This window comes from Oryzias melastigma, linkage group LG1 (assembly GCF_002922805.2).
Source record: "Oryzias melastigma strain HK-1 linkage group LG1, ASM292280v2, whole genome shotgun sequence".
Classification (NCBI taxonomy): domain Eukaryota; kingdom Metazoa; phylum Chordata; class Actinopteri; order Beloniformes; family Adrianichthyidae; genus Oryzias; species Oryzias melastigma.
The window spans coordinates 16,253,473-16,280,683 of NC_050512.1; the positions used below are offsets into that span (position 1 = coordinate 16,253,473).

At 38.9% G+C, this 27,211-nt stretch overlaps 4 protein-coding genes across 10 annotated transcripts in view; 3 read left to right on the forward strand and 1 right to left on the reverse strand.

Annotated features, from left to right (window-relative positions):
- Positions 1–613: 613 nt before the first annotated feature.
- anp32b (acidic (leucine-rich) nuclear phosphoprotein 32 family, member B) lies at positions 614–7,183 on the reverse strand. Of its 5 annotated transcripts, none has more exons than XM_024289694.2 (7): positions 6,967–7,183; positions 4,015–4,164; positions 3,820–3,942; positions 2,708–2,894; positions 2,514–2,617; positions 2,352–2,418; positions 614–1,299 (listed from the first exon to the last, which is right to left on the reverse strand). In XM_024289694.2, the coding sequence occupies exons 1-7, from the start codon at positions 7,018–7,020 to the stop codon at positions 1,220–1,222; spliced, it is 765 nt and encodes a 254-aa protein (XP_024145462.1). In that variant the 5' UTR covers positions 7,021–7,183; the 3' UTR covers positions 614–1,219. The 5 variants fall into 5 exon arrangements, with proteins under 5 accessions (XP_024145462.1, XP_024145460.1, XP_024145459.1 ...); XM_024289692.2 differs by having other exon boundaries at positions 2,496–2,617; positions 6,967–7,182; XM_024289691.2 differs by having other exon boundaries at positions 614–1,302; positions 2,496–2,614; positions 6,967–7,181.
- A 148-nt stretch (positions 7,184–7,331) lies between these two features.
- On the forward strand, positions 7,332–10,952 carry hemgn (hemogen). 2 transcript variants are annotated; one of them, XM_024289687.2, is made up of 4 exons: positions 7,332–8,883; positions 9,119–9,209; positions 9,570–10,387; positions 10,465–10,952. In XM_024289687.2, exons 1-4 carry the CDS (start codon positions 8,820–8,822, stop codon positions 10,569–10,571), a joined length of 1,080 nt encoding a protein of 359 aa, XP_024145455.1. In that variant the 5' UTR covers positions 7,332–8,819; the 3' UTR covers positions 10,572–10,952. The 2 variants fall into 2 exon arrangements, with proteins under 2 accessions (XP_024145455.1, XP_024145457.1); XM_024289689.2 differs by having other exon boundaries at positions 7,733–8,883; positions 9,119–9,197.
- A 3,987-nt stretch (positions 10,953–14,939) lies between these two features.
- trmo (tRNA methyltransferase O) lies at positions 14,940–20,050 on the forward strand. The gene is made up of 6 exons (XM_024289421.2): positions 14,940–15,313; positions 15,450–15,589; positions 16,323–16,497; positions 17,773–17,930; positions 18,619–19,182; positions 19,267–20,050. Exons 1-6 carry the CDS (start codon positions 15,225–15,227, stop codon positions 19,497–19,499), a joined length of 1,359 nt encoding a protein of 452 aa, XP_024145189.1. The 5' UTR covers positions 14,940–15,224; the 3' UTR covers positions 19,500–20,050.
- A 462-nt stretch (positions 20,051–20,512) lies between these two features.
- spag5 (sperm associated antigen 5) overlaps positions 20,513–27,211 on the forward strand; it is an 11,812-nt gene continuing 5,113 nt past the window's right edge. The window contains exons 1-15 of one of the 2 annotated variants that reach the window (XM_024289411.2): positions 20,513–20,611; positions 21,753–21,817; positions 21,907–22,035; positions 22,113–24,052; positions 24,129–24,321; positions 24,405–24,521; positions 25,120–25,212; positions 25,291–25,425; positions 25,542–25,661; positions 25,760–25,852; positions 26,096–26,230; positions 26,307–26,400; positions 26,493–26,640; positions 26,741–26,791; positions 26,948–27,122. In XM_024289411.2, coding sequence (XP_024145179.1) covers positions 21,779–21,817; positions 21,907–22,035; positions 22,113–24,052; positions 24,129–24,321; positions 24,405–24,521; positions 25,120–25,212; positions 25,291–25,425; positions 25,542–25,661; positions 25,760–25,852; positions 26,096–26,230; positions 26,307–26,400; positions 26,493–26,640; positions 26,741–26,791; positions 26,948–27,122 — 3,462 coding nt within the window. In that variant the 5' untranslated portion in view covers positions 20,513–20,611; positions 21,753–21,778. Of the gene's footprint in view, positions 20,670–21,752; positions 21,818–21,906; positions 22,036–22,112; positions 24,053–24,128; positions 24,322–24,404; positions 24,522–25,119; positions 25,213–25,290; positions 25,426–25,541; positions 25,662–25,759; positions 25,853–26,095; positions 26,231–26,306; positions 26,401–26,492; positions 26,641–26,740; positions 26,792–26,947; positions 27,123–27,211 lie in introns of both variants that reach the window. The other variant, XM_024289410.2, reaches the window with a different exon arrangement.

The window sequence follows — 27,211 nt, forward strand, 5'->3', positions numbered from 1 at the left end:
AATGACCAGTGTTGTAGTGCTGGGCGGATCGATCCAGTATATCGACATTATCGATATCAGCTCGCAGATACCGATATTTCCACTCTTGTTTGAAACTATTGTGTATCAGCAAAAAGGAATAAGCTGAGTCGCTTCTATTTTCACCATTTAAATGCTGTTTTTGACAAGTTACTTTTCACCTGTTTTTATTGTTCTATTTAAAGGCTAAGAAGTTATAAATTGTATTTCTAACAGTTTTTTATATTGAAATTTTAATTTATTTTTGTACATTACTCGTTTCTTTTGGTTTATTGAGTGTTTTCCTTTCACTTCTTCACTTTTTAATTAATTTCAAGAAATAATAATTTTCATTAACTGTTTTCCATTTCATTGAAAATATTGTCCTAATTCTGTTTTATGTTTAAGTAATTTAAAAAAGGGAAACTTACAAAAAAAACATTCAAAACAATTATAAACAGTTGAGATTTTGAGGTTTATGTCACATCCACCGGATTTAAAAAAATATATAGATATTAGTATTGATACTGGCGATATTGACCGATATCGGGTTGATACCCATATAGTATCGCCCAGTTCTACTGTGTTGGAGATCAAAGCAAAAGGAGAGAAAAACCAAAGATGTTAACATTTTATTTACAAAGTTGTTTTTTTTTTTGTTTTTCTTTTTGTCATACAGAAAGTAAAAATGTAGCTACAACCTTGATTTGTGCAACAGGCAGCCACACTAAAAACAATGGCTTGCAGGTTGCACAGCTGCTATAGCAATTTTTATTGGGGAAAGAAAAAAAATTAACAAAAAAAAAAAAAACTGAAGGGAGATAATAAACCCAAAAACAACAACAAAAAAATTATAATTCATCCAACAAATTATTAAAAGCACAGACCCAAAACTAGATACCAGTCCCAAAGTCCTAACGGGGGAATATATAAAGAGGGATGGACAGAAATTGTGGAATGCTGAGTGGCGGGAGCTGCCTGAGAAGCTCAGGGGTCATGGGTGGCTCTCAGTTCCATAGGGGGCAGAAGAAAAGGTGGTGGGGGGAGAAGAATTGGAGGGTGACGGGGGTGCAGCTCCACTCGGCCCACAAATCTGGTACAGTCTTGCGCCCATAAAAGCGCGGAGCTTGGGAGGGTGGATTACAGAGGCGGTGGGTTGCTTGAGGGGGCAAATAAAGGGGTTAGGGGGGAACTCGGTGGGTTCTCGGTCTCAGTTTTGCCTTTACTCGTCATCTTCGTCATCGTCGTCGTCGTCCTCATCCTCTGCATCCCGCTTTCTCTTTTCGCCTTTGCCAGCCTCTGCTTCTGGGGGTAAAGAGGAAATGCAATTAGGGGAGGAAAAAAAAAACGTGTCATTTAGGAGAAACCCAAAGAAGTTAGTAAGTAATTCAAGACCTAAAAAAAATTGGAAAATACATTTTAAATAGTGCTCCTTGCTATCATGCGGTTCACCTTTGGCTGGCTAATAGATTTCTTTGTGCTAATTTAACAGAGAATTGTGTTCTACATCCTGATCGGTTATAGACCAGTTTAGATTTGTTAAGTTTTGACTTCAGGAAATCAGTGAAGTCATATTTACTGTGTGAGGGTGGTGTCCGATTTGCTTTTAAAATCCAGAGCAATAGATATTCCCAAAGTATATAGTTTTTAGCAGTTAGGGAGTAAAGAAGGAAATTGAACATGGTCATGGAGTTTGCTTCCTCGTAAACGTCAGAAAGGTGTGAACATTTGGAGCTTCCTCTTGACTGGAAGGTCAGTCAAAAAAGAACCTTGAACAGAACACACGTGGAACATTGGTGTTGTAGACGCAGCATTGTCGACATTACAGCTACAAAAACGAGTCCAAATCAACAAGCTGTTAAAGAAAACATGACAGAGGAACTTGAGTTGTAAACAGACAGTCATCCCAATTTAATTCAAAATGATCCTTTTCTAAAAAAAAAAAGAGCTTTGAGAGTCTAAAAAGTGTTTTAAGTGTGTAGTGAGCAGTTTTACAGCCTTAAACATCTGCAATTATTGTAGGAAAAATGCAAAAATAAATTCATGTTTTACATAGATCCCAATATTAACAAGTGACCACAGTTTAGTAATTTTTTTTAGATTAACATGGAGTCACAGTGTTAGAAGTTAGAAGTGTTGGTTTCTACACACGTGGGGGTGAGGAAAAGATACGCCTGAGTTTGTCACTACACTGCAACATTCAGTGAAGCAACACTTTTGATCTGCGTTGCTGAAAAGCATCAAGTTACGTGAAACTTGTCAGAGTAACCGATACCCCCGCCGCCACATTCCACACAGACTTGTCACTTCACTTTCTAGGCTGTTTTTTTTTTACGATTTGCAGAGCTGCATACCCTCTTCGTCTTCATCCTCGTCATCATCCTCATCTTCTACTTCTCCATCCTGACCGAAATCTTCCTCCTTAGAATAGCAAAAAAAGTCCAGAAAAGCATCAGAACCGTTCGACCAACTAAAATGACTTTATTTTTTCATTTTACCTCGTCTTCACCGCTGACCTCGTCATCATCGTCGTCCCCTTCTACCTCCTCTTCATCCTCCTCGTCATCCTCCTCCTCATCAAAGTCCTCCTCTCCGTCTTCATCCTCCTCTTCCTCTCCTTCTGAAAAACAAATGTTAAAAAAACAAACATGGTTACGCAAAACCTTAAAATACAGTGAGAACCGAGTGGTTCTTTTTGCAGACTACCTACCTTCATCTTCATCGTCGTCCACCCCGTCCACCTCTCCGTCTGAATCGGAGGCTTCCCTGTCTGCTATGTCATAGCCGTCCAGGTAGGTGAGCTGAGGCAGCAGCTTGAAGACGCTGTCTCTGTAGTCGTTGAGGTTCGTTACTTCACAGTTGAACAGGTCCAAACTCTTCAGGTTGTCCAGCTTTTTCTGTCCAACAAATGCAGAGACATCCATGAAACCGTCTACTTCTGATAAAGTGTTACCATGACTTACGATGAGTCGTTCTTTGAACTCACCAAGTTACGAATAACAAAAATAAGCACTCAAAAATAATTTTCTTTTTTTAAATAATTTGAAGAATACGAATAGATGCTCCAGAATTGTGACATTTGTGTGTGTACACTAGAGCACCTGTGTCTGTTTGTATTTTAACATTTTCAGACCAAAAAATATAAATATGTTGTAATTTGTGCAAAATTTAGAATTTTAAATTTTGCACATATTTAAAAATTAAATATTTTTGGGTTTGTTAACTTCACAATTTAGACAGCCTACTATGTTTTGTTCTTTTAGATGATTCTGCAGAAGCCAACAAGAAGATCAAGAGTTTTGTACATTGATAGCAATGTATTAATCTTTAACGTTACTTTTTATTATCTGATTATTATTTTTAACTGGACGACAACAGTTGCAATCTGTTTCATAAAAAATGCTCAAATATTGTGGGGAAAAAAATTAAAAAAAAGGTCACATAGTCCATAAATCCTAATTTTTGACAACAACACATACAATTTTGGATAAGAAGATGCTGCGCATTAACGCTTTTAAGTCTTGTTTATTTAAAGGACTTTTTTTTTAGGGTTAAGAATTTCTAAAGCAACTTTAAAAACCAAACCCAACTTTAATAAATCAAACAATCAAATTGTCAGAAATATCACTGAAACCCTTTACCAAAAAATAAAATTAAAATTTATCTCTTCACGTAGTCCTTAATATAATGCTGTGGTGCTGCGTGCTTACTGTCTAAATGCATAAAAATCAGACATCCTCCACCCCGCTTATTGCGCAAGCATGTTTTTGCACTAGACGTGCAACGTTCTGCACCTTAAAACAACATATTTTAAGGACGTACCAAAGGTTCCAACGTGCTGAGGTCTTTCAATTTGTTCCCACTCAGGTTTAGATGTGTGAGGTGGGGGAGTTTCTCTGCTAAGACATCAAGGCCACCGCTGATTCTGTTGTCGCTTAACTCCAGCTGAAAGGCAACACAGCACATGAGCCGAATCCTCACTGAAAAATGTGCGTGAACGGCGGAGTCTGGGCTTACCTTTTTAAGTTTTGCTAGTTTTGGTAGGTTGGACACTGAGATTAAGCCAACGTTTATCAAACTGAGGAACTCCAGGTTGACGAACTCGGCTGTGAGCCCCTCGATCTTCCCTTCGATCGATCGACAGTTATCGAGGACAAGTTCACGTACCTAAAAGAGAAAAATAAGAAATTACAACTTCTTCATGCAAAAAATGCATTATTTTAGAAATTATATTAGAAAAAAACTTCAATTTTCCCCTTTTATTTGCATTGTATGAGGTTAAGTTTAAGAGTTTAGGAGCATTCCTTGAAGGGTTTAATGTTTGACACAAGAATATGGAATACTAAAAAGAAGTTTTATTCATTAAAGTCCTCCTCCAATCACACTTTTTTCCAGTGGTCTTTTAAATTATGATGTTTTTAAAAATCCAAAAACTTTTCTCGTTTTCTAGAATTAGTTCATCAGAAATTTGCCCAAGTTGTGAACAGGGTTTTTGGTGCGGAGTGATCCTGCCTTTATATCCCATTATCCCTTTGTTTACATGCTCTCCCACTAGCTTACAGCCCCCACAACTCTAACATTACCAGTGCAAGCTCAGAGAAGATGGACCTATTTGTTTGCAAGGAGCTTGTGGCCTGCCAAGTTTTTTTTCAAATGCATTTTTTGTCATCTGCTCCTGATTCATAGGGATTTTAATAAAGAAATCCTCAGAAATGCCATTTTAATCTTTATTTTGTTTACACATCCTAAAACATAAAAACATGTTGACACCATTTTCATTAGTGTAATTGACTAAAGTTAAACCATAATTAATCCATTAATAATCCAACATAAAAAACAAATGTGTTAAATGCCTCTTAAAAATAAAAGGTTTTGCTCTTTAAAAATCAAATTCATATAAATATTAGACTTTATACATCAGGTTTCATAAAATAAAGTTACACATGTTGGAAATACAAAGTGGACAATTTCGTTTAACATGTTCATTCTTTTGGAACATTTTGTTTCTTTAAATATAAAAAACAACTTCGAAGGCGGAGTTAGTTTGACTCAGTTTTCCTCACACTGGTTGCGCAATTAATTGCTGGACAAAAAAAACGTTGCGAGAAGGGGAAAAAAGTTGTTGACAATCGTCAAAGAACACAGTTACTCTTTGTAAACATCGAAACGAACTGTTTTCTTTCGCTCAAAAATGTCTTCTGTGTCCGGGTAATGTCTTTATCAGTCCGACACAGACATTTCCATCGGTGCCTTAAAGACGAGGAAGAGCAAAGCAGCTACTTCCCATGGTCCGTCGATGCTCTCGCTAATGACAAATGCAACGATTTTGGGAGCTAGCTTGCTACACGCTAGCCATTGCCCCTTTTAAACGCAGTGTTCAGCAGAGGAGCAGCTAGAGAGCTCCGTCTGCCCGCCATTAGACAGCCCATCGGCAGCCGACGGGATTGCGAATACACGCCTAAATTTTCCTTTTTTTTCTCTTTCTCGATTCACCAGCTTTTATGGGGAGTTGGAATACTACTTGTAGTCGACCATTATTGCCAGGGTGTTACAAAATTACTTTGAGGTCGAAGTTGCGAAGGATAGAGAACGGAAATCTAGTAAAAACAAAGATGGAGACGGTTCCTTTCTCCCAAGGCTTCAAAGACGACAGAATGACAACATGGCGATTCCTGAGCTACAGTATGCAGTTCTCTGAACACTCCATTGGTGAAAAGTGCTTTTTAAAAATGAAATGTGCCGATTTAACATACATGATCAGCATTACTTTTCCATCATTATTTCTGATTATTTGTGTTTGAGGAGAACGTAAACGCCGGGCGTCGAGTTTTTGGTCGCCGCGTGCATGAGGCGCAGTGCCCCGGATCTCCGAGTCACTCTGGGAGGGTGGTTCGGCTTCTTCACGCCGCTAGCTAACATAACCACCACAGTTTACTGTCATATTTGATTAGATTTAGATTTAACAGCTGTGGCACATTTCTTGCGTTTCTTTGTGTACATATGGGGCGGATGGGGTTTGTGGGTGACGGATAAAGAGAAGGGGGTAATATGGCGGGAACAAATTAGTAAGCTAGCTTGTATGAATTATAGGAGCGCCATGCTTTAAATGCTAATAATAAAATGTATTGAAACCTATATATTTATACAGTTGAAAGGGAAACGCAGCTGTTGAGTAACAATACAAGCTATTTACACGACTAACAGCTGTACATTTTTAATATAAAAATACATTGTATAGCTTAAAGCTCAACATAAACAAGTCGCACGCGGGAGTGGTTGATTTAATATATTTACAGTCGGGGAGGGAAATTAGTAAACGACTTTACCCCCATTTTCTGTTCTGAATTTGACTGTCGGAATAGCATTTTTTGCCGTTTCCGCGCAAAAAATGCAGCCATCACGACGATATTTTTGCGTGCCATTTTGATAAAAGTCCGTAGCTATTAGTTTTGAATTGTTAAAATGTCATTTCTTTTAAGCGCACATTTTTTAGCAGTTGTACTAGCAACAAACATGGCTTCCGAGGACTGTATAAAAGCGCTCTGTGCATGGCAAACGCGGCGCAGGAAGCGGCTCTCCCGATGTGTCCGCGTTCAAATACGAAGTTTAGCCATTTGTGCTCCAACCGTAGGAGTCAGAGCAGCGTGTGTGCGTGGACCGAGGAGGCTGCGAAATGGTTAAAGCACTGCATTCATGCCAGCGAGCAAGCAAGCAAGGGGGAAACCACCGCTTGAAAGTAACCATTAAATGCTGCTTCTTTCCCCCATCTCGTTGACCCCCCATACGCCCAATCCACAACAGTAACCGAGGATTTAAGCGACTTTCTTCCACACGAGGAGAACAATCTAAAGCCCATGTGGTCTGCATTAGCTGCACAGGTCGCAAAGAAATGGGGGAGAAAAAAAGAAAGTGGCAAGCTAACGCGCAAGGCTAGCCAGAAAACTAAGGGTTTAAAAAAGCACGACTCACATCAGACGGTGTCCTGTTTCTTAGCTCCAAATGGATCCTTTTTTTCATGTCCATCTTCCCCCTTATGCAGGCTAAAGTTTTCCTCTGTCGGGCTTTGCTGGGATCTTCAGTCTAAAAGGCAGAGATGCCCTTATGGAGGGAGAATATAGGGCTGTATAATGAACTGAGCCAAACGCTAAGTTAGTCGGAGAGAGGGGAAACCATGGAGGGAAACGGGACTGAAACAAAATATATGCTCAACAGCGCCATCTGCGTCCAGAAACGCCCATCGCGCCTAAAAGGCCAATGCAGTCAGAAAACATGACGCTGCCCTGAAACGGTGCTGCAATTTATTTGTTTTTAAGCATTATGCTTTTATTTGCACGCATAAATATTTATGCTTCACCAAAATTTTAAAACATACATTCCTTCGCATAAAAATGTTATTTTTTTCTAGCCAAATGAACACCCATCTTACAATATTTTTGTTATTAACATGTTTTTAAAGTAACAAATCATGTTTTTACTAAAGCTCTTTCATATCTGCCACATGTATATCCTGTACATTTAACCAATAAACCTGTTTTCTTGCTATTGTGACTGTTTTTGCCTCCTTCTTTTGGACACATGGCTTTTAAAGGAGGGGGGTGTATTTGGTTGGAGGTAAAGAGAGCAGCACTGTCTATGCATATGGAGGGTAGGGCACCCCCTCCTTCCATACAACCCCACCCCTTTACTTCCTGAGACGTCCAAGCCCCGCAGCAGAGGAGTTTAACAGAGCCAGGTTGTTGAGCTTTCCTAAAGTTAAGCAAAGACTTGATATTCTGAGAATATGTGCAACCAGAGAGGTCCTTTGCTGCCTGTGGCCTGACCATATGCTGTCATGTCAGAGATTTCATGCCTCTCTGGATCAACAATCTCTTACTTTTTTAAAGATTTGCTGCCATTTAGTTATTTCTTTCTAGTTTTACCAATTTCTGCTCGGCATTTTATGAAATAGGACAAATATTCAAGCTTAATGCAATCGAAACATCTATTTCTGTATGAGAAAAGTAAAAACTAATCAATCAGGAGGGTGTTGCCGCACTTAACCCAGATAAAAGTTGTTGTTTTTGTCATTCGATTAAGATTTTGTTTTATTAACTTTTGTGTGATCCTTTTTTGCGATAGTGCTCAATAATGCACTCAAGCTACATTTTAATCCCTGTCAGTGCATCTTTAAACTTCTACCCCTCTGCACACTAAATTTAAAGGATCCCATCAGCATTAGCAAGAGTGCTATTTAATCTGCCGGGTAATTGTTTTTCTCCTCTGAGTGGCTCAAACACACATATCAGGGTTAAATGTGTTGTGAGAAGATTCAGAACACTCCCAGCACTCTGTCTGAGAGATAAGGCGGCCATGCCTCTGCTCCGTTTTAAAGAGTCAGTGTCCTCTTATTCCTAAGAGACCATTCAGAAATGTTATAGTGATTTATCCACCTATATAGTGTGTGATCACTACACAACTTGTTAAAATTTTACACAAATCTAGTGTTTACTTTTTTATTTTACTCCTGAGGCACAGCTAAAATCGTTCAAACTTTTGCCACTTTCTTGGGTCAAAGTTACTTTTTATACATTTCCTCCTAAACTATTTCCTATTTTTTAACCTTTTTCCAGCTCACCCTTCACTCTTCTTTTTTTTTTCCGCTCTGACAGCACTGTGCCAATTCCTCCGGCTTTACAAATATGATAAGGCTCGAGCTGCAAGAACTATGCTAATGGTTAACCAGATAATTCATCCTACGGGGTGGGAATAGACAACAGTTGGAGGTTTTTCTGACTGGTTTGGTGTCACTGCGCGCCTTTTGCCGCACTCATTGAAGAGTTAGAATGGAGGAGACGCCACAACAGGAGAGGCAGGAGTTGGAGGATAAAATCCAGAATGAAGAGGAAGGTAATTTACAGCTCTCTTTTTTCATTTAATTTAAGTTTGGTGACATTTATTTAAAATAATTTTTACATTTTCATCAGCTCAGACACAGGCGAGGTGCACTAGCATAGGTGTGCAAATACAGATAAAAAAAACAGAAATTTACTAATTTTTGCCACTCTTTTGTAACAATTATCCTTGACTTTATGTTACCCCCTCTAAACGTGGCTTTCATGCATTGATTTTTTTGTTTTTTAAGGTGGAATTCGTCGTCGATTGAGAGACAGGGACCTCCTAAGGAAGAGAAAAGCTGAAGCAGAAGAGAAGGAAACTTACCAGTGGGTTTTTGGGTAAATTGGTTTGAAAGCACAAGTCAGCATTAGTACAGTAACCTACAGCACAACTGTGGGACTTCTGTCTGTGGAGTAATAAAGTCAAGCATGTAATCTAAACATCTGAAAGTGGAGCAGAAGTAATAAACACTTTCTAGTCTGTATTTACTGGGCCAAACCGCTATCAGCTACTTTACTGCTTATCACTCCTTTGGTTTATATTGAATATGGAGCAAGAGGAAAGCAAAGGTTGCTTTGGTCAGTCTATCCAGTCCCAGTAGAGGACTTTGTACTATTAGTTTTTTAAAAAGTCTTCCAGCATAAATGTGTCATTGTCCACTGGTGGCGGCGTTTATCACGATCGTCGTTCTGTTTCAGGGTGGAGAGCCAAAGGAAGAGATCAAGAACTCAGAATGGCACGAAGAGGAGGGGGAGGCCCAGAAAGATCGAGCCTCAGTTGACAGTTGTTCAGGAGGAGGCGCCTGATACTCAGTTTACTCCTGCAGTTGTCGTGGCTCCTGAACCAGCTGCAGACGCCTCTGAGCAAATCTCAGCCTTTCTGGCCCCCTATCTGGTGAAGGAGTCAACGCCGGCTCCTGCACTCGCTCCTCCTGTACTCGCTGGTCCTGCACCTGGACTCGACTTTGCCCAGAGCTCAGTATTTGATTCTACTCTGCCACCTTCTGCTCCACTCAATCCAGCTTTAGTAACCTCCTCTCCTAAAGATTTAGCTCCCACCTCCGATGGAGCTCCAGCTCTATCTTTAGCTACAGGACTTGGTCCTGCTTCTGTTCCAGTTTTTGGTCCTTCTCCAGTTCCTGCTCCTTCTCTTGCTCCCCTTTTTGGTCCTCCTCCAGTTCCTGCTCCAGTTCTTGGTCCTGCTCCTCCTGTTCCAGGTCCTGCTCCTGCTCCGGGTCCTGCTTCTGTTTTTGCTCCTGCTCCAGCTCTGTTGCAAGAGAGTCCTCCAGCTCCTGCTTCTGTTTCTGCTCGAGCTCCAGCCTCGCCTCCTGCTTCAGCTCTGTTGCAAGACAGTGCTCCAGCTCCAGCCTCTGTTCCTCCCTCAGTTCCCTCCCAGTTGGAGAACCTGTACGTAGAATCTGGGCGGGGGGGAAACCTTGAACAGGTCCAGATTGAGGACTTGGGCCCTGACGAGGAAGAGGATGCTTCTGCATCTCCAGAAAAAGGAGCTGATGCAGGTGGGAATGTTATAAAACTTTTTTAAGTTTTTGATCTTCATGTATTTTAACTGCCTTTTTTTCTTTGTCTTTTTCAGACTTAAAGGAAACAACACTGATCACTGCTCCAGAACAAAACAAAATGTTTTCACTGCAGAGTTTGTCCTCCCCATCCGTACCACAGCAGTATCTGCCTGGAAACTGATCATACTTTTCATAAAAATTGCTTTTCAAATGTTGCTATTTGGCTCCTAGAACTTAAGAATTTGCTAAGTTAATGTGCAGTTTTGGGTTGGAAAAAACACATGTTTTGAATTTGGCTTTGCTTTACCAAAAAATCAAGAAAATTGTACTCAATTAGTTTGCTTATTTATTCACTGAGACGTTAGAAGAATGTGTTTTGCCGTTTGCGTGTGTGTTTATGCATGTATTTTATTTTGAAGTCCATATGCATCACATTGAGCTTTTTTATTAAAATGTGCTAAATAAATGTTATGTAATTATAATATGTGTGATGCTTAGTATTATTAGTAAAACAATTGTTTTCTTGTTAATACACATAAAACAATAAAAAGAATAAAGTATGAATAAATGAGGTGTTTTCATTTTAAACATGGCACTACATTGGAACTGATGCTTTTATTTTTGATATCTGCAAATTACTTGCTTTCTGGGATGGATGACAGGAGTTTAAATAAATATTTTTAATTCAATTCTTTTTTAACCAACCAACAGTAGCCTGAATGGTCTGTGGCAGATCCATAATCGGAGACAACAGCCTGGCACCTCCTCCTCCTGCTGGACGCCAGCCTGGTCTCTCACTGCTGTGTATGGCAAGCCATCTATAGCCAGATTGATGGCAAGGCGTTGCAACAAAGAAACACTTAACTGAACACAAATTTGATCAATTTGTCTTTTAAATTAAAATGTTTTGAATAAGGATTAACATACAACTCTCTGCACAATTTATGCTTAGAATCTAATTTATGTGGATACATGTGGACATGAATAATAAAACAAAACAGATCTGCTTGTACCAAAAATATATTTTGTGTCCACTGATTATGTCTTATAGTGGACAAAGACAGAAACAATGAACCAAAGACAAAGAGAGGTGCAATTGGAACCCCATACTCTTGCTGTATGTTTTGGATTAGCTTTTAAATGTATTTTAATATTTTACACTGTCACTTGTTACATGTAAATGAAAGTGATTAACGGCTCACACATAAGGAGCCCCGAAATGTTCACGATTAAATAAATAACTGTGACTATACAATCAGACAAATACATAAACATATTGATATTAAATACATTCCATTTAGCTAGAAAAATCTGCTTTTTTTTTCTTTCATACCATCATTTTAAAATATTCATTTTTAAAAATTATGTGAAATGTCATTGTAATTGTATGTGTGTTTTTTTAAGAAACTCAAATTTCCAAAATCAATATGTTGGTTCTTCACATACACTCATATCTCTTTTGCATCGTGATTACCTACATCTCTGTTCATCTTCACAAACTCCCAGCCAAATATTTTCCATATTAGTGTACTACATGTATACTTACTTTATACTGAGGCAGTAAAATTAAATACTATTTTTAACATAATATCTATGTGTTGTAAACGTAAAATATTACAATTTAGCCTGAAGAAGTATTCAGTTATTATACCTCGTATACTATTGGTACATGGTCTATAGTACTCTTGCTATACCTTTACTCAAGTATGAATTGTTGTCTCTAGCACTGGATAACTTGATTGTTCGAAGAAAGTTAAGAAGTTTGATGTTTGCCCAGAAGTTTTTATTTATTTATTTTTGTTTGTTTGTTTTGGCAGAAGATGGTGAAACCTGCATCATCACTAGAGGTCAGGACAATGTCTGGAAACACACTTCAGAAAGCTCTCAATGGTTACAAACAGTGATGGAGAATTCTAAAATAAATCTAGCTCTAAATCCTATAGAACAGCTGAGGGAAGACCTCAACACGACATTTGTATGAGGCATCTTTCATTTCTGAATTACCTGAAGCAGTTTACAAAATATGAGTGGTACAGAGGTGTAAGAAATTAATTTGTTTGTTAATCATTTTTGTGAAAATACATTTTGAGAAAATACATGCTTAAAGGCAAATTCACAGAACTTGTTGATTTATCAGATTTAATAGTATGTCAAACAATTCTAAGGACAACTTATATACAATTATTAAATAAAACAGAGTTCTGTCTATTGGCCTGACCATCCACGATGTTTTTGTAAGTCATGTGTCCTCGTTAAGAGAGCAAGGGAGAGGGCATAGACTGTAAAAATAACTTATTTTTAATAAATATAATTATATTATTTATAAAATAATAATTATTATTATTTATAAATTATTTTTACAGTCTATGGGAGAGGGTGGAAAAAAAGGTACATTCCCGCTCTAGTCGTTTTAGCTCTATGTCCTCTGCGGCCAAAGGAGACTGTCCATTTCCGGAAAGAGGAGCAATGCATCATGGGACGTAAACAAACCCTGCCGCGCGCGCTCCCTAGAGAAGACGGTGATGTTTGTGGCAATTTGAGCTGAATATTGGAGCTGCTGCAGTAATGTAGTGTATATAGTGTATTCAATTCAGTGACCGAGAGTTTATCAACTGTTTATTAAAGGCTGCTGCTGAAGAAATATCAACTCACGAATAAATAAACCAATGTCTAGTTGGAGGAGGAGGAGACTGCTTGACATCACGATTAAAAAAAACTTTATTGAACAGGGAAACTCTTACAAACAATAAAAATGAACAACTGATACACTCAGATGACATGTACAATTGAAGTAGGCATGAGCTGAAAATGTATCTTGCCTTGAACATGTACTAATGACCTAGAATGAATTAAAGTAGCAAATATTTGTTCAATAAAACAAGTATTGACTACTGTAACTGCACAGCATGTTGAAGGTTTTCCAATTCATTGAACCTGTGTTACTTGACCTGACCAATAAAATAAAATAAAGTAAAAAACAACCAGCATGGTCACTGAAAATGCAAATAAAGTTAAAGTGTCAAATACGAGTAAATGACTCACTTAGCTTGGGTGTAAATGGTTACATGTTCATGTTCTTTCTCAACTGTTTAATTTGGCTCATGCTCCTCCCAATGACCTCAGAGACAGAGCACACTCATGTGCCCAAATACGTAATCTAAGCTTACAGAAGATGACATCGTTGGGAAAGTGTTTATTAATTCTGCTCAACACTCAGCATTACAGGGTTAGATTGGGGGGTTAAACCACTAAATGGTTCCCGAGCGCAGCTGTGTCTGCAGCTCACTGCTCCCCCAGTGGTGTGTGACGACTAGAGAGACTTTAACTTAAAGCACAATAAAGTGCTTAAAGAAATCCAACTCTTGCACTGATTAATTTCGACCTTCAAGACATGCATTCTGATGCATGGAGTAGAGTAGAAGCTTATTATGAAACAATTTGTTTTGGTGTTTGCTGCACAAGACAGATCTGAAACTGTATCTTTATAAATTCTTAACATTCAAGCTAAAATCAAGACCATTGAAGTTATTATATTTGCAAAGACTAACATAGCAGCTTAATAAGACTTAGGAGTCTGGATATTATTGTTTCCACAAAGTTCCAGATTCTCGTTATGTTTATCTTAATCCTCTGTGGTTTGTCAGATGCTGTTTCCTTTGCAGATCCAACCTCAGCATCTGTTTACCAACGTCATCACTGTCCCTCCTCTAGATGTGTCCAAACCATCGCTATCTTATCTCCAAAACAGCTCAGAGGCCTCAGGTCGAGTCATAGCAAAGACTCTAAAAATGGGACCCTTTGCCTCCCTGCTTGACACACCATTAAAGGGTTGGATTAGGAGATTAAACTACCAATTGGTTTTTTGAGTACAGCTGTGTTTGGAGCTCACCACTCTCCCAGAGGATGGGTCAAATGTGGAGAACAAATTTCACACATCTATGTGTTTGACTGGGAGTTTTTTTTTTTATCTTCCTCCATGCATTTATCCCTAACATCTAACACATCCTTCCCCTTTTCCTGATCTATGTCACTCCCAGAGAGAACCTCATCATCATCTCTGCCACCTCCAGCTCTGCCTCTTGTCTGTTTTTCAGAACCAGTGTCTCTAAACCAACAACACGACTGTTCTCACCTCATTTTTCTACACTTTCCTTTTTTTGACATTTTTTTCTTTTTGTTACAAACACTATTTCTGTGTTTATGCTTCTTTTTATAGACAATACATTGTTCTAAGATATCAAGCATACAGTTACATAGAGTGAAACTCACAATCCTATAAACCAGCTTTCAAATTTAACAGTTTTGTGCATTTAAATAAATGTAAAAACTCAGCATTAGTCATTAGAAAGCAGGTAGACATCTTTATACTGTTTTCTGGTTATAAAAAAACGCTTTCCCCTTTAAGGAGAAGGGAGTATTACTGGAGCCTGCAGATTCATATTACTGCCTTTAAATGTAATGATGGTCCTCTACACTGCCCCCTGCTGTTCAAAATGTTGCACGCGGGCGATAAAAAAATCTACTAAGAATTTGCATTACGGGGGCTTTGTTTCGTATATTATGTCTCACAGTAAAATCACAGTGGCATAAAATGAAGTTATTATAACCGCATTGTAGGCAAAACAATTGACGCTGGCTTAATTTTCATATAAATCCTCCACATTTGACCGTCTTCTCGTCACATGAAGCGGTCATGGTTGGCCAACAGTTAAATTCACTTCCGCCTTTGTGTGAAAGCTCCCATGCTTTCTCCACAGATCTTTGAAGACTTTTCTGTCCTGCTGCAGCAGAAAGAGTTTATTATTGTCATTAATTCATCTAAAAACACAAAAAGATGAACCCACCGTGTGATTGTTGCAGTGACCACGTCCAAAAACTGAACCAGCAGGTTTCTGTCATGCGTAAAGAAATAAAAAACCTGAGGTATGTTCTGCAGGAAATATGTTTCTGTTTGTAAAGCGATTACATTGATCAAACTTTCAAGACTGGATCTATTTGAGAATTGTGGTTGTCTGTTTATGATTCTCATGGTTGGCTGTTATTTTCTTCCTGTCTTCAGGCAGATGTTGGACAGTTCAACCAGAGGTTTCCGCAAACATCTGAGCTCAGTTCAGACTGCTGTGTCCAGGATGAGCAGCTGTGAGGAGGAGAAACCTGCAGCAGCCTCACCTGCTTCTCCACAGACATCTTTAGAGCAAGGTCTATTCTATTCTATTCTATTCTATTCTATTCTATTCTATTCTATTCTATTCTATTCTATTCTATTCTATTCTATTCTATTCTAGGGCAACAGTTAGAAGAAGACTTATTAATATTAATGGAATTTTACTTAATTAATAAAGCCATTAGTACACTTTTCCTCTTTCCTCAAAGAAAAAGAAAACAATTTAACAGAGTGAACATGAGCAAATGAAAAAGAACCAACATTACTTAGTGTTCAAGTATTTTTGGAATATTACATTTAAAAAAATTTGATTTTTTTTTGTTTTTGTTTTTACTTTTTAACTTAAAATATTGGAGTTGATGAGTCATCATAATTACCCCTCTTGTGATTTTCGTTATTGCTTCATTTTGTGAAAATGAAATATATTAAAATGTAATTTCTGTTTCCCCAAATTTGAAAACAATAGATCAGGTATGTCATAATCAATGTGTTATATGATAAATTCAATGCATTCGTGTCGAATGGGTATCTACTTTATACAGCACAGCAACTATTTTTGTTTTAACATTGTTATAATAAGATTTCCAGGAAAGGTCATCATCAATAATAATAACCCTAACATTAATATGCATAGCTATTTTCTATGTTTTAACTGATTGTGGATGGGAAATGTAGCCAAACATCATTAAGTGACCACATGTTGAAGATTGTATTGAAGTTATCTCTGATAAAAAGCCATATTATTGACAATTTTGCCTTAATTTTCAGGGATCATCCAGACCACACCCATTGGTTTCATTAGTTCCTGTTTCGCCATGAAGAATGGGACTCCCAGGCAGCCCACGGTTTGTGGACCGTCGCGTGCAGAACTCCGAATCCAGCAGAACGTCTTCAACAACCCTCAGCATGCTCTGGTGGGGCTGCAGCAGTTCTCTCATGTCTGGTAGGTTGCAGTCAATTAACGCTTTGGTGAACTTTCATGAACACAAATGTGGATTTTGGCACGAGTTTTGAAGCTGTTGATGCTGTGTGGAAGTCTTGTCAGATCATCACTGGGAAGACTTCACTGGCTCTGCAGCTGCTCCTATAAATACCATCTGTGATTGTCTAGAATCACTAAAATGTAAGTGTTCTGTATGGAGCGCCAGAGAAGAAATTCAGAAAAAAGTAAAGAAATTTTATCCTCAAATTAGTAATTTGTGGCAAGGAATTAACATTTTTTAAGTACAAATTTGGTGTCTACTAATTAATAGAAAAAGCAGAAGTTGTGGAGAAATTAATATTTTAGTATCTTCAATCTCTGTTACTAGTTTGCGCACATAAAATACTTATTTGTAGAAGAAAAAGAATTTGTGCAGACAAAACAGAAGAAAAAAATGTGCATTTTTGGGGTTAGTGCTGATAGATTTGATGATTTCAAAACTATTTTCAAGCATTCTTCTCCCCAGTTTTTGTAGATTTGGTCTCAAGACATGTAAATGTCATCAGAAACGACATGTTTTATTTTTATTTTTTTCGTGTCCAATGTTCAAAGATATTTTGTTTTTATAAATAGGCCTCAATAAGAAAATCTTTTTATGTAATATTTGTGAGAGGATATTTATGCTTTGAAGTACTGTAATATGTTTTATCAAATATATGTTTTGAAACTTTTCAAGAGTATTTTAGGCTTTTATCTCGTTATTTTTCTCCTGTTGTTTTTATTTTAAACATTTGTAAATTGTAAATTATTATTATTTTTTATACATTTAATAAAAAAGTAAAATATAAAAAATTTCATAAATTTTTAATCACTAACATGTGCACAAAGTAGACACTATTAGCTGTAAAAAATTACTAATTTGCGCACATAAATCACAAAATCATGTGCACAAATTACTCATTTATGGCCACAAAATACTGACGAAATACTAATTTGTGCCCACATTAGTATTTTGTGTGCACATATCAGTATTTTATTTACAACAAATACTAATTTAAAATATTTTTTACATTATTTTATTACATTTAATTATTTATTTATTTTCAGCATTTTAAAAATTGTCATTGTTTTCTATTTTTCCACACAAATTACTAAATTATTTTTGCAAATTTGCTATTTACTAATTTGTGGCCACAGGATGCTAATTTAAGCATACATCTCCTTTGTCTTTTCTGAGCTGTTTTTTGTCATTCATTCTGTTTCCATCATTTTTTTTCTGTTTTCTTCTGTGTGCAGGATCATTTTTCTCTTTCACAGAAATGGACACCTGAGTTGCAAGGCCAAAGTGAAGCCTCCTCGACTGAACGGTCAGAGGGTCGGGGTGTACTCCACCCGCAGTCCTCACCGACCAAACGCTCTGGGGCTTACTCTGGCCAAACTTGACAAAATTGAAGGTGAGTGGGACAAAAAAAAAACAACATTTTTATTCTATTTATTTGTTTTTTTATCCAATCAGACCACAGAGGGTAAAATAACTTTATTATAACCATTTATTCGAGCAGTCTATCACTTTGCATCAGTTCTATTTCAGCAGCCACCATCTTGCTCTAAGACTAAAATATATAAGCTGCTGTAGTAAACAGCAACTCCCATGATGCCTCTTAGCTTCATGACATCATCAAGTAGAAGTTTCAACTTTGTGGCAAAAAAAAATATATTTTTGAATATATGCTTGAAATAAATTGTTTTAATAGACTTTTTTTTTTTACTTTTAAGACTTTTTTCAATTAAATGTTTACATTCTTGCATTTAGGAAGAGTCTCATTATTGTGCTTTTCTGAGGCCACAATAACTGGAAAAATAAAATATTATGCTTTTGTTTAATTTTTTTTTATTTATTTGTTTTAGGCGCACCAACAGGCTCTGAAATGTCATATTATAGCTGAGAAAAGGCCCTAAGATCCCACAAACTTACTTGAAATAGTTTTTTTTTTTTTTTTTACAAATGCTTGTATCATTCTATGGACTTTAAATCATTGTCTTATCTTGCTGTATTTCATTTCCCTTTTCCATATTTTTGTAAATTTGTGATGGTATTTTATTTTGAAAAATAAAAATGCTTCTATTTTTATTGTTCTTGAGGTGATACGTTATACCTGTCAGACATCGACATGATTGCTGGCACGCCGGTCCTGGATATCAAACCCTACATACCCGACTACGACTGTCCTGACGTCAGGATCCGCCGGGAATCCCAGCAGATAGACTCGGATCAAACTATTGCAGCTCCTGCCGACCTCAACGTGGAGAAGATTCCTTTGAACTCCGATGATGAATATGAGGAAATGGACGCTCCGTTTAATGTCACAAGTGCTGAGGATGTGGAGGCTCACCTGACAAAAGATCAAATCTGTGAAGCAGATTCCTCTCAACCGAGCCATCAGGTTTGTGCTCCCAAACTCCTTCAGAATGTGCTAGAGGAAGCTGAGGCCTTTGTGACCCACAGCGACATCTGTCAAGCATCGTGTGAGAGCAAAAAACAGAACTCTGCTACATCCAAACCAGCAGCTTTGAGCACAGAACGCCCCTACTTTGGCGTGGAGGCTGCTAGGTGGATCCGAGAGCCTCCTGTTGCCAATCTGGATGTGCGCTTTACTCCACAAGCGGAGAGTCAGCTGGCGGAGTTCCTTCCTGCTCATCTGTCAGGTGAGCTGAGACGAAGCTGTTTGTGCTGTAGTGATTCACACAAGTTAGAAAACTGAAAACCCAAACCTTCTGTGCCTTCCACAGGAGCTTCTGGAAGCGACAGACCCGGGTTCCAGTTCCTGCGCAGCACAGATGAAGCAGCCGCCGCCATCAGGGGGATCCTGTCAGCCGACCCGAGGTCGGTGTACAGGAGGACTCGCTGCAAAGACAGGCTGTTCTTCTTCACGCTGGACTCAGCTGACGTCACGTGCTGGTTTGGAGAGGATTTTGCAGAGGTTCTGCAGGTCCGACCCGTTCAGAGCCGCATGAAGAGTTAACAACCAGATCCGGTTGAATATTCCTGGATGATATTCTGAATAATGATTTATTTTCAAACCCACTTACTTTAAAATCGTTCAATAATTCAACCAAAAATAAAGAAATTCACCACAAATGTTCTGCTTTTTCCGTACACGAACAGCGTGGAGGCAGATGCCTGTGATGGCGTGTAGCTTCCCTTAAACATTTGATACATCCACAATGGGCATATGCAACTAAACTGTATGATCATTTTATATCTAAGCAGTGGAAAACATTCATACAGTATTAAGATTATGGGTTAAATGACAGCTTTACTGTAGAGAATTTGAATACATTTGAGCTGATTTTGTGTACGTGCCAAAGTTTTTCCCATCAAGCCACGTGTTTTGTTGTGCAATTGTGTTTGGTGTTCATTTAAAAAAAAGAAAAAAAGGAGTGAGCACATAGCAGTACTTCCACATTTATGAAGTGATAAAACAAATTTATTTTTTAAAATCTTTCCTATGATGTCCTATGGGATCAAATCAAAAAGTTTTCTCAAAGGTTAACCAGCATTATAATGTTTTTTTTTAATTCAGAATCTTGTCCGTTTTTTTCCTGCAAAGCATTAATTTATTGTGAAGCAGAGAAATAAAAAAAGCAAAATTCTGTCTCCAATTCCAAATAGAAAATTATAACAAAACCAATTAAATTATTTGGGGTTTTTTTCACACAACAAAAAAAATGATCATGGCTCTCTTTGCATTTTGTCCAAAAGTTAACATTTCAATACTTTCTTGTTTTTGTTCAAAACGGGTAGCATACATTGAAAAACTTCAATATACTAAAAAATATATATTTATAGAGTAATTATATAAAACAAAATCCAAGTCTTAAAAAAACACATGTTTTTTTTATTTTCATAAGACTAAATTGAAGCATAATATCTTGCCAAATTTTAAAAAAACAAGTTTACTTTTTTGTAGTAACTCATAACTTGCGGTAGGCGGCAGCAGCATTAACTCTGGGGAGAGAATTGACATTAGGGCGTGGCAAAAGTAACGAAGAAGACAAACGAACCAATAGGAGCTGAGATGTTCATGTTTTTGAATGAGACGCGGTTGATGGCAGCTGAAACGACAGTCGTTCGGTACATTTATTTGTGCTTTTTTTCTGCGTTGAAGTTGTTGATTAATAACCTTTCAAAGGTAAATTTTGAATCTTACAATATTTTAATAATGTACTCTGTGCCGTTTAGAAAGTTCATTAGGGTTAGCTTGTACAAGCTAACCCTATGACAAACCGTCTTCGCCTTGCTAATAATAAAACTCTGGTTGGGATATTGAGTTAAAATGTGAAGTCACTTATATATTCATTTTATAATTCAGTTGTTATTTGTGTTCCGGAAGCTAGTTTAATCTTGCTAAATTATAGTATGAGATGGCAAATGTCAAAATATGAATCTCTACAGAAAAATTGACGTTAAGTATTTTTTCATCGCCATTTATAATATTAACTTTTTTTGTGTGTGGTCAACAAAGTTCTGGGGGAAAAAAATTAACAAACATGATACAACAGAAATTACTGCATATTGAATGATATGGTGTTGGCATATATATTGAGATGCTTCCCCAAAATGTTCCAAACGAGGACATCCCATCATTCCTTTTTTTGCCAGTCTCTTACAGCCACTCACAACCCCACGCTAACATTACTGGTGCAACAAAAATTGTGATAGTAGAGCTAGATACCAGTTCAGACAAGGAAAATGAAGATGTTAATACATATGTTGTTAATATACTGAGTGGATGCTTCAGAATGAAGGGGAGCAGGGAGACTTTGGTCTGTCAGTTATAGTTACTGTATCACAAGTGAGAACTTTATCAAACAGCATTTTTAAATCTGCTCCTGATTTACAATAGTTTAAATAGGAAAAAAAATACTCAGAAATATAGTTTTAAGCTCAAGTTCTTTCATAAATTAGTAGAATGCAACACAAACATGTTAAAAGCAATAATTTTTCTAGGAGTGGGTCTTTAAAGCGACGATATAGCCAGACTGTTTATGTAGCAGAATCTCTATCTGTATACAGCGTTTTGTCCAACGCTGCATTAAAAGCACGAGAATTATATATTTTTACATGTCAAGTTATTGTCAATCAAATGGATTCTAAAAGTTGAGAAGCATTGTGGTGGCTGAGCTCTTTATTTGCCAATTTATTAAAAAAACATTAAAAAAACTGAACAGGTTTGATAAAAGCTTCCACTTTGTTTTCTTTTTTTAAATTTCAGTTTTGAAGGTCCTCATCTTCAGAGTAATGTCCTCCAGGAAGTTGAGTTCCAGTAGGGAGGTCCAGGTAAGACTCTTGATCTTCCTTACTGAGAAGGAAAGTTTTTAACAAAAAAGCGGAATGACAGTATTTTCAACAACTTTTGTTCACACCAGCCTTCCAGTAGACATGGAGAGCGCACACCCCTTCGAAGCCTGGACAATGAAATCCTACACTTTTCAACTCCGTCATCTGAACTCAAGACAGGTTGGAAATTCTCCTCTGAAGCTGCAAGAACAGCAATGGTAAGTTTATATTTTTTTTCTAAATTTATAAATATTTATCATCTTTAAAACCTTTTACATCTCTTTGGCACCAACAGGGGAGTTTTTCGCCAGAATTTCACTTGAATTCCCCTGCATTTACAAAAACAACACAAAGCAGTCCTCATGTTGAATGTGGACCTGAAGACGTCACATTCAAATCCTTCATGTGCGCCGGTGGTGAGGTTGAGATTCCAGAGTCTTCGGTTTGCCACCAGGCGAGTATTATTTTGCCTACCCTTGCAGACACTTGCTGCAGTGAGACCAACGATACGATCCCCTGTCCCAGCGTGATGGAGCAGTCCTACTGTGACCACGCAGAACACCCCTACTGCAACCCCAACATGGACAAAACCCGCTCTGTCCTCGTCGGCTCACCAAGTCTCGGTGAAACTCCCACTCGAGTGTCCTTTGACGACACCAGTGACGGACTTCCGAACACGGGAAGTGAAGATCCTCATGTTACTTTGAAATCCTTTAACTGCCATGGAGGTGAGGTGGAAGTTTCAGATGCCACCAAGTTACAAGATAAGACCATTCCACTGCCCCCAGAGCTGGGTTCATTAGAGGACCACAGCACAACAATCGCTAACTTGTCTATTTGTACTCATTTATGCCAAGAAGAACATGCTGATCACCCATACTGTATAAAAGAAGATTGTTCCCTCACTGAAACCACTGGTGCTTCTGAACAGCCTGGAAGCAAAGAGTTACCTTCTAAAATGTTCACCTGTGGTGAAGACGAGATTCTAATCTCAGAAGATGAGAAGAATATTCTCCATTTGCCAGCAGTTTCCAGTAAAGAATCCTCTAATGATGATATGGATTCAAGCGTTTTGGCTTCAGAACACGATTCGCAAAGTGATTATCTACCCTGCTGCGCTCCAAAGGATTCCTCATCTCAACATGAACAGATATTCTCCAACCTGGAAATACTGCGCAGTTCTGGAGCTTTTGGAGACGAACATCTGGATGGGACGCTCCCTAACGTCCAAGGAGACCCGGATGAAGCTGGGAGCCTCAAAGCTGGGAAAGCAGCGGACGACTCATCTAGTTTACCTGAACAGAATCCAATTGAAAAGGAAGGTGTAGACGATGATGGTGATTCATCGGTTTTTAATGAATCCATGAACAAATGGACTCCTGGGGCTTTACTCTGTGAAGTCATGGACCGTGAGGTGACAGACATGACGGTAACGCATCCTTCAGCGCTCCCTGGATCCACAGAGAGTTTTGTGGATCATTCAGCAGCACAGGACGTTAATGCCTCACACAGTTCCTCCGAATCCAGTGATGTAAAAGACAGCGCCATCAGCTCATCATCTGCTAACACTCCGTTTCTGTGCAACTCTACGGAAAAACCTTTGAAGAACACTCCTGCTGTTCTGAAAGTCCTGTCAGAGTGTCACTCTCTTGCTTCAGCTTTGAAGTTGGGGATCCTCAGTCCTATTGTCAAGAGAGCATCTCTTTCTTTACTGAAGGCGAGTGAACAGATCACCAAAGACAAACACTTGGCAGACGATTCTGTTTTTGAGGTGGACAAGAGCTTGGTTGCCCCGTCTGGGTTATGTGCGGAGTACTTGGAGAGCCCGATGCCCCGCCCTCTTTTCAACTCCACTGTACTATTCCACAAATTCTCACCACCTTTAACCACAGTGCAAGAGGGCGACTCAGGAAAGGAGTCGTGTGCCGAGCCTCAGCCTGAAGTCAAGCAGCCCAGCGAGGAGATTCCATTGATTCCTGAGGGACAGCTTCAGCAGCAGCTCCTGCAGATGGCACAGTTCCTCATCCTGGCATGTGAAAAGATGGGTCCTACTGCCGCATCCACCTCTGCCCCACCACTACAGAGAGCTACACCTGCAGAGTCCCTGAGTGTCTGTGTGGGCACCAGTCCGGTCAAACTGGTGGACTGCAGTCTTAACACATCTGGGCTGTTTGAGAGGAAAAGAGAGTTCTCTGTCACAGACTCGTGCACCCTGACTGAACCCCTCCTGTGGAAGTGAGTCTTTTCTGTCTCTGAATTCTAAACCTCTGTGAAGATTCTGGTTTCATCTTAACTCCTGATGATGTTCCAGTTTACCTCCAGGCAGCTTGGAGAGTCTGCCCAGACAAGAGCTGGAGCAGAGGCTGAGGTCCAGCACCATCATGGTGGAGGCTCTGGTCCAACAGCTGGCTGCAGCCCGGGCTCACGGGGGTGTCTGCACAGGCACTGCTCCCTCAGACCTCAGAGAGAAGCTGGTGCAGACGGACCACACCGAACTCAACCAGGTGAGAACACACCTTCCTGGGAGAGGATTTCAGTGTTTGTATCATCAGTGTGACAATTCTGTTTTTATTCTTGGTTTATTTAGACAACGATGTACAGAGACTTGTATCTGGAGGCTTTAAGCAGGATTGAGAAGCTGGAGCTTGATGGAGAGTCCCTGCAGACTCTCCTGAGTTCTTTGGGTGATGTGAGGACGACCATGGTGAGGCTTAAATCCGCTTAAAAAATACAGTTTTCATACACCACTCAAAAAAATAAAGGGAACACCTAAACACCTCAGTGGTGCTCCAAGTCAATCCCACATCTGTGTAATCGAACTGTTCAGTTAGGAAGCAACACTGATGGACAATTGCATGTTTTGGTGCAAGTGGAATAGACAACAGCTGGAAATAATAGATCGGCAAGACACCTCCAATAAAGGAGGGGTTCAGCAAACAGACAAGTTGACCTCCAGGAGGCCACAAATGTGCACATGTGTGCTCAAACTGTTAGACTCCATGATGGTGATACAAACGTCTACACCTGGGAGTTTTGCTTACAGCCCAACACCGTGCAAGACGTTTGCTAGAGAACACCAAGATGGGCAAATTCGGCTTCATAGATGAAAGCAGGTTCCCATTGAGCAATAAAGCATTTAAAAAGAGTCAATTTTTCTGGTATAGGATATGTTTTTGTTGTGTTCCCTTTATTCTTTTGAGCAGTATACATATATACATATATATATTTTGCCATGAGCAAAGAATACACCTTAGTGACAGTATTTTGCCTTTTAATAAACTTGTGCCTTTACATTTTAACAGGCAGATTTGGCTGGAGAGACAGACGCTGCCCTCTCCAGCATGAAAAAAATGACGGTCAATGTCAGAGCAGACCACCAGAGCCTCCTTTCACATGTATGAAGACTTGAGTTTTATCTAATATTTCCCCTCTTGGTCCACCTGTGTTTAAATAGTTTCCTCCTGTGGTTTTAGTATGGACAGATGAAGGCTCTTCTTCTCAAATCCAAGGAGTCTCAGATGAGAACGATGGAGAAAGTGAAAGAAGTTATTTCCCAAAGAAACGACATGAGGACTCAAATGGAAGAAGCTTTCACAGCCAAGGAAGCTGTAAGCTTTGACTGTCTGGATTTGGAGTAACTGCATGTTTTGTTGTTGTGTGGGTTACCTGCACAGGTTCTTGTCCCCGCCCCTTCTGGATAATCATGAGTGACCGTTTGTTGTAGGCCTTCAGTGCGATGGAGCAGTTGAGGATACATTGTTCTGCAGAAATCTCTGCTTTGGAGGAGAGTGTAGGATCTCAGCAACAGCTCATGGCCGCCCTAAATCAAACCTATCCTGAGCAGGTACACACATGCACACCTATATGTATGCACACACGCAGCATAAAGTTTTACTGAGCTTATTGAGCTGAACGTCTGTTTTCCTTGCTTTGAATCTGCAGGTTGCATTAAACAAGACTTGTAGTGAAACACTAAAATCCACCAACGAGCTTTTGTGCCAAACTAGGGATGAGCACTCAAGTCTGATGAGTGAGGTTTGTATTTTTTTTAAGCGTAAGCTAAATGTATGTGTTGTATTTCTAAAGGCTAAACAGACACTTCTGATTAAAATTGTAAGACTAGTTGAGGAGTGTGTGAGCTAAGTGTGAAATTTGGTTTGTTGGTCATGTGACTCATTTTCTTTAGTTTTTTAACTGGTCATAAGATTTTGATCAAGTGTATATATTTTTCTCTACGCCCACATGATGTATCATTATTACAATGCTTTTTTTTCATAGCTTTGGAGAGTCCAAAAGCTTCTGCAGAGAACTATTCCCATGCTTCTGAGGCTGAAGGAGACGACTGCTGATGCTTTGAAGGAGCGTGATGAACTCGTTTCTGCAAGAGATGAAGCCAACATGGAGAAAGAGCAGGTCTAATGCTTTTATTTCAGTTTGAACTTTCATAAATGTTGTCTGAAATATTTTTGACAAGCGTGAGCTTTTACAGATGGAAGAAGAACTGAAGGAAACGTGTGTGAATCTCCAAGATGCCAAACAACAGATTGGGGATTTGAACCTTCAGATAACCATCCTCACATCAGGTAAAGGCTGAAATTATTTCTATTTTTTATCTCGATCATCCACCTCCCTCGTGGTCTGCCAAATTATTGATATTTGAATGTAAATGTTTTAGAAATGGGAGTTTTAAGGCAGAAGCTAACCGAGGAGGAGGAGGAGAAGGCTCAGCTGGACAGGAAGGTGACAGAGTTGTCCGCCACCATTTCCTCCACACTGGCCTCCTATACTTTCTTGGAACAAGCTTTGGCAGCTGAAACTGATAAGTATGTATTCATTTCAGTAAAGAACCAGCAAACTCAAGAGTTTAAGCATCATATCAGAATGTTAAGAACACATGATTAGTTCAAATTGTATTTTTTTTAGATTGCAGCTGTCATGGAAAGAAATCCAGCAAGCAAATGAGAGAGCCAATCAGTGAGTAGGAATCATGTTTTAATGCAACATTAAGATTGGTGGACAAATGAGTTCCACTTTTCTCCTTTGTTATAAGTTTAAGTTCGAACCATTACACCAATTTAGACAAACGCTCCTCTTCAGTGCCGCTTGTCTTTTGTGTTTGCTTACATCCAGGTTGGAGGCGTCTCTGGGTGATTCAGAGCAGCGTGTCTGCGAGCTGAGTCAGACTCTGGCTCACAGAGAGGAGCAGCTCAGTCAGCTGCAGAGCCTCTCGCAGTCTCAGGGTTTGCAGATCCAGCAGCTGCAAGATACTTGTGCACAACTCTGCAACGTGAAGGAGATAAATGAGGTTAGCTCATCATTTTCCTGCCTTTTCTTGAATTTTTATTTGATTTTTATTTTTTTGTATTACCTTATGGTCTTATGCTCGTTTTCAGA

Bases quoted from the DNA above. Each gene is read 5' to 3' on its own strand.
- trmo (XM_024289421.2), top strand. From the start codon at position 15,225: ATGAACCCACCGTGTGATTGTTGCAGTGACCACGTCCAAAAACTGAAC. The intron at 15,590-16,322 runs GTCTATTCTATT...CTTAATTTTCAG, and splicing joins ACAGACATCTTTAGAGCAAG to GGATCATCCAGACCACACCC. The intron at 17,931-18,618 runs GTGAGTGGGACA...ATTGTTCTTGAG, and splicing joins CAAACTTGACAAAATTGAAG to GTGATACGTTATACCTGTCA.
- anp32b (XM_024289690.2), bottom strand. From the start codon at position 7,020: ATGGACATGAAAAAAAGGATCCATTTGGAGCTAAGAAACAGGACACCG. The intron at 4,165-6,966 runs GTGAGTCGTGCT...TTTCTCTTTTAG, and splicing joins GAAACAGGACACCGTCTGAT to GTACGTGAACTTGTCCTCGA. The intron at 3,943-4,014 runs GTAAGCCCAGAC...GTTGCCTTTCAG, and splicing joins AACTAGCAAAACTTAAAAAG to CTGGAGTTAAGCGACAACAG.
- hemgn (XM_024289687.2), top strand. From the start codon at position 8,820: ATGGAGGAGACGCCACAACAGGAGAGGCAGGAGTTGGAGGATAAAATC. The intron at 8,884-9,118 runs GTAATTTACAGC...TTGTTTTTTAAG, and splicing joins AATCCAGAATGAAGAGGAAG to GTGGAATTCGTCGTCGATTG. The intron at 10,388-10,464 runs GTGGGAATGTTA...TGTCTTTTTCAG, and splicing joins AGAAAAAGGAGCTGATGCAG to ACTTAAAGGAAACAACACTG.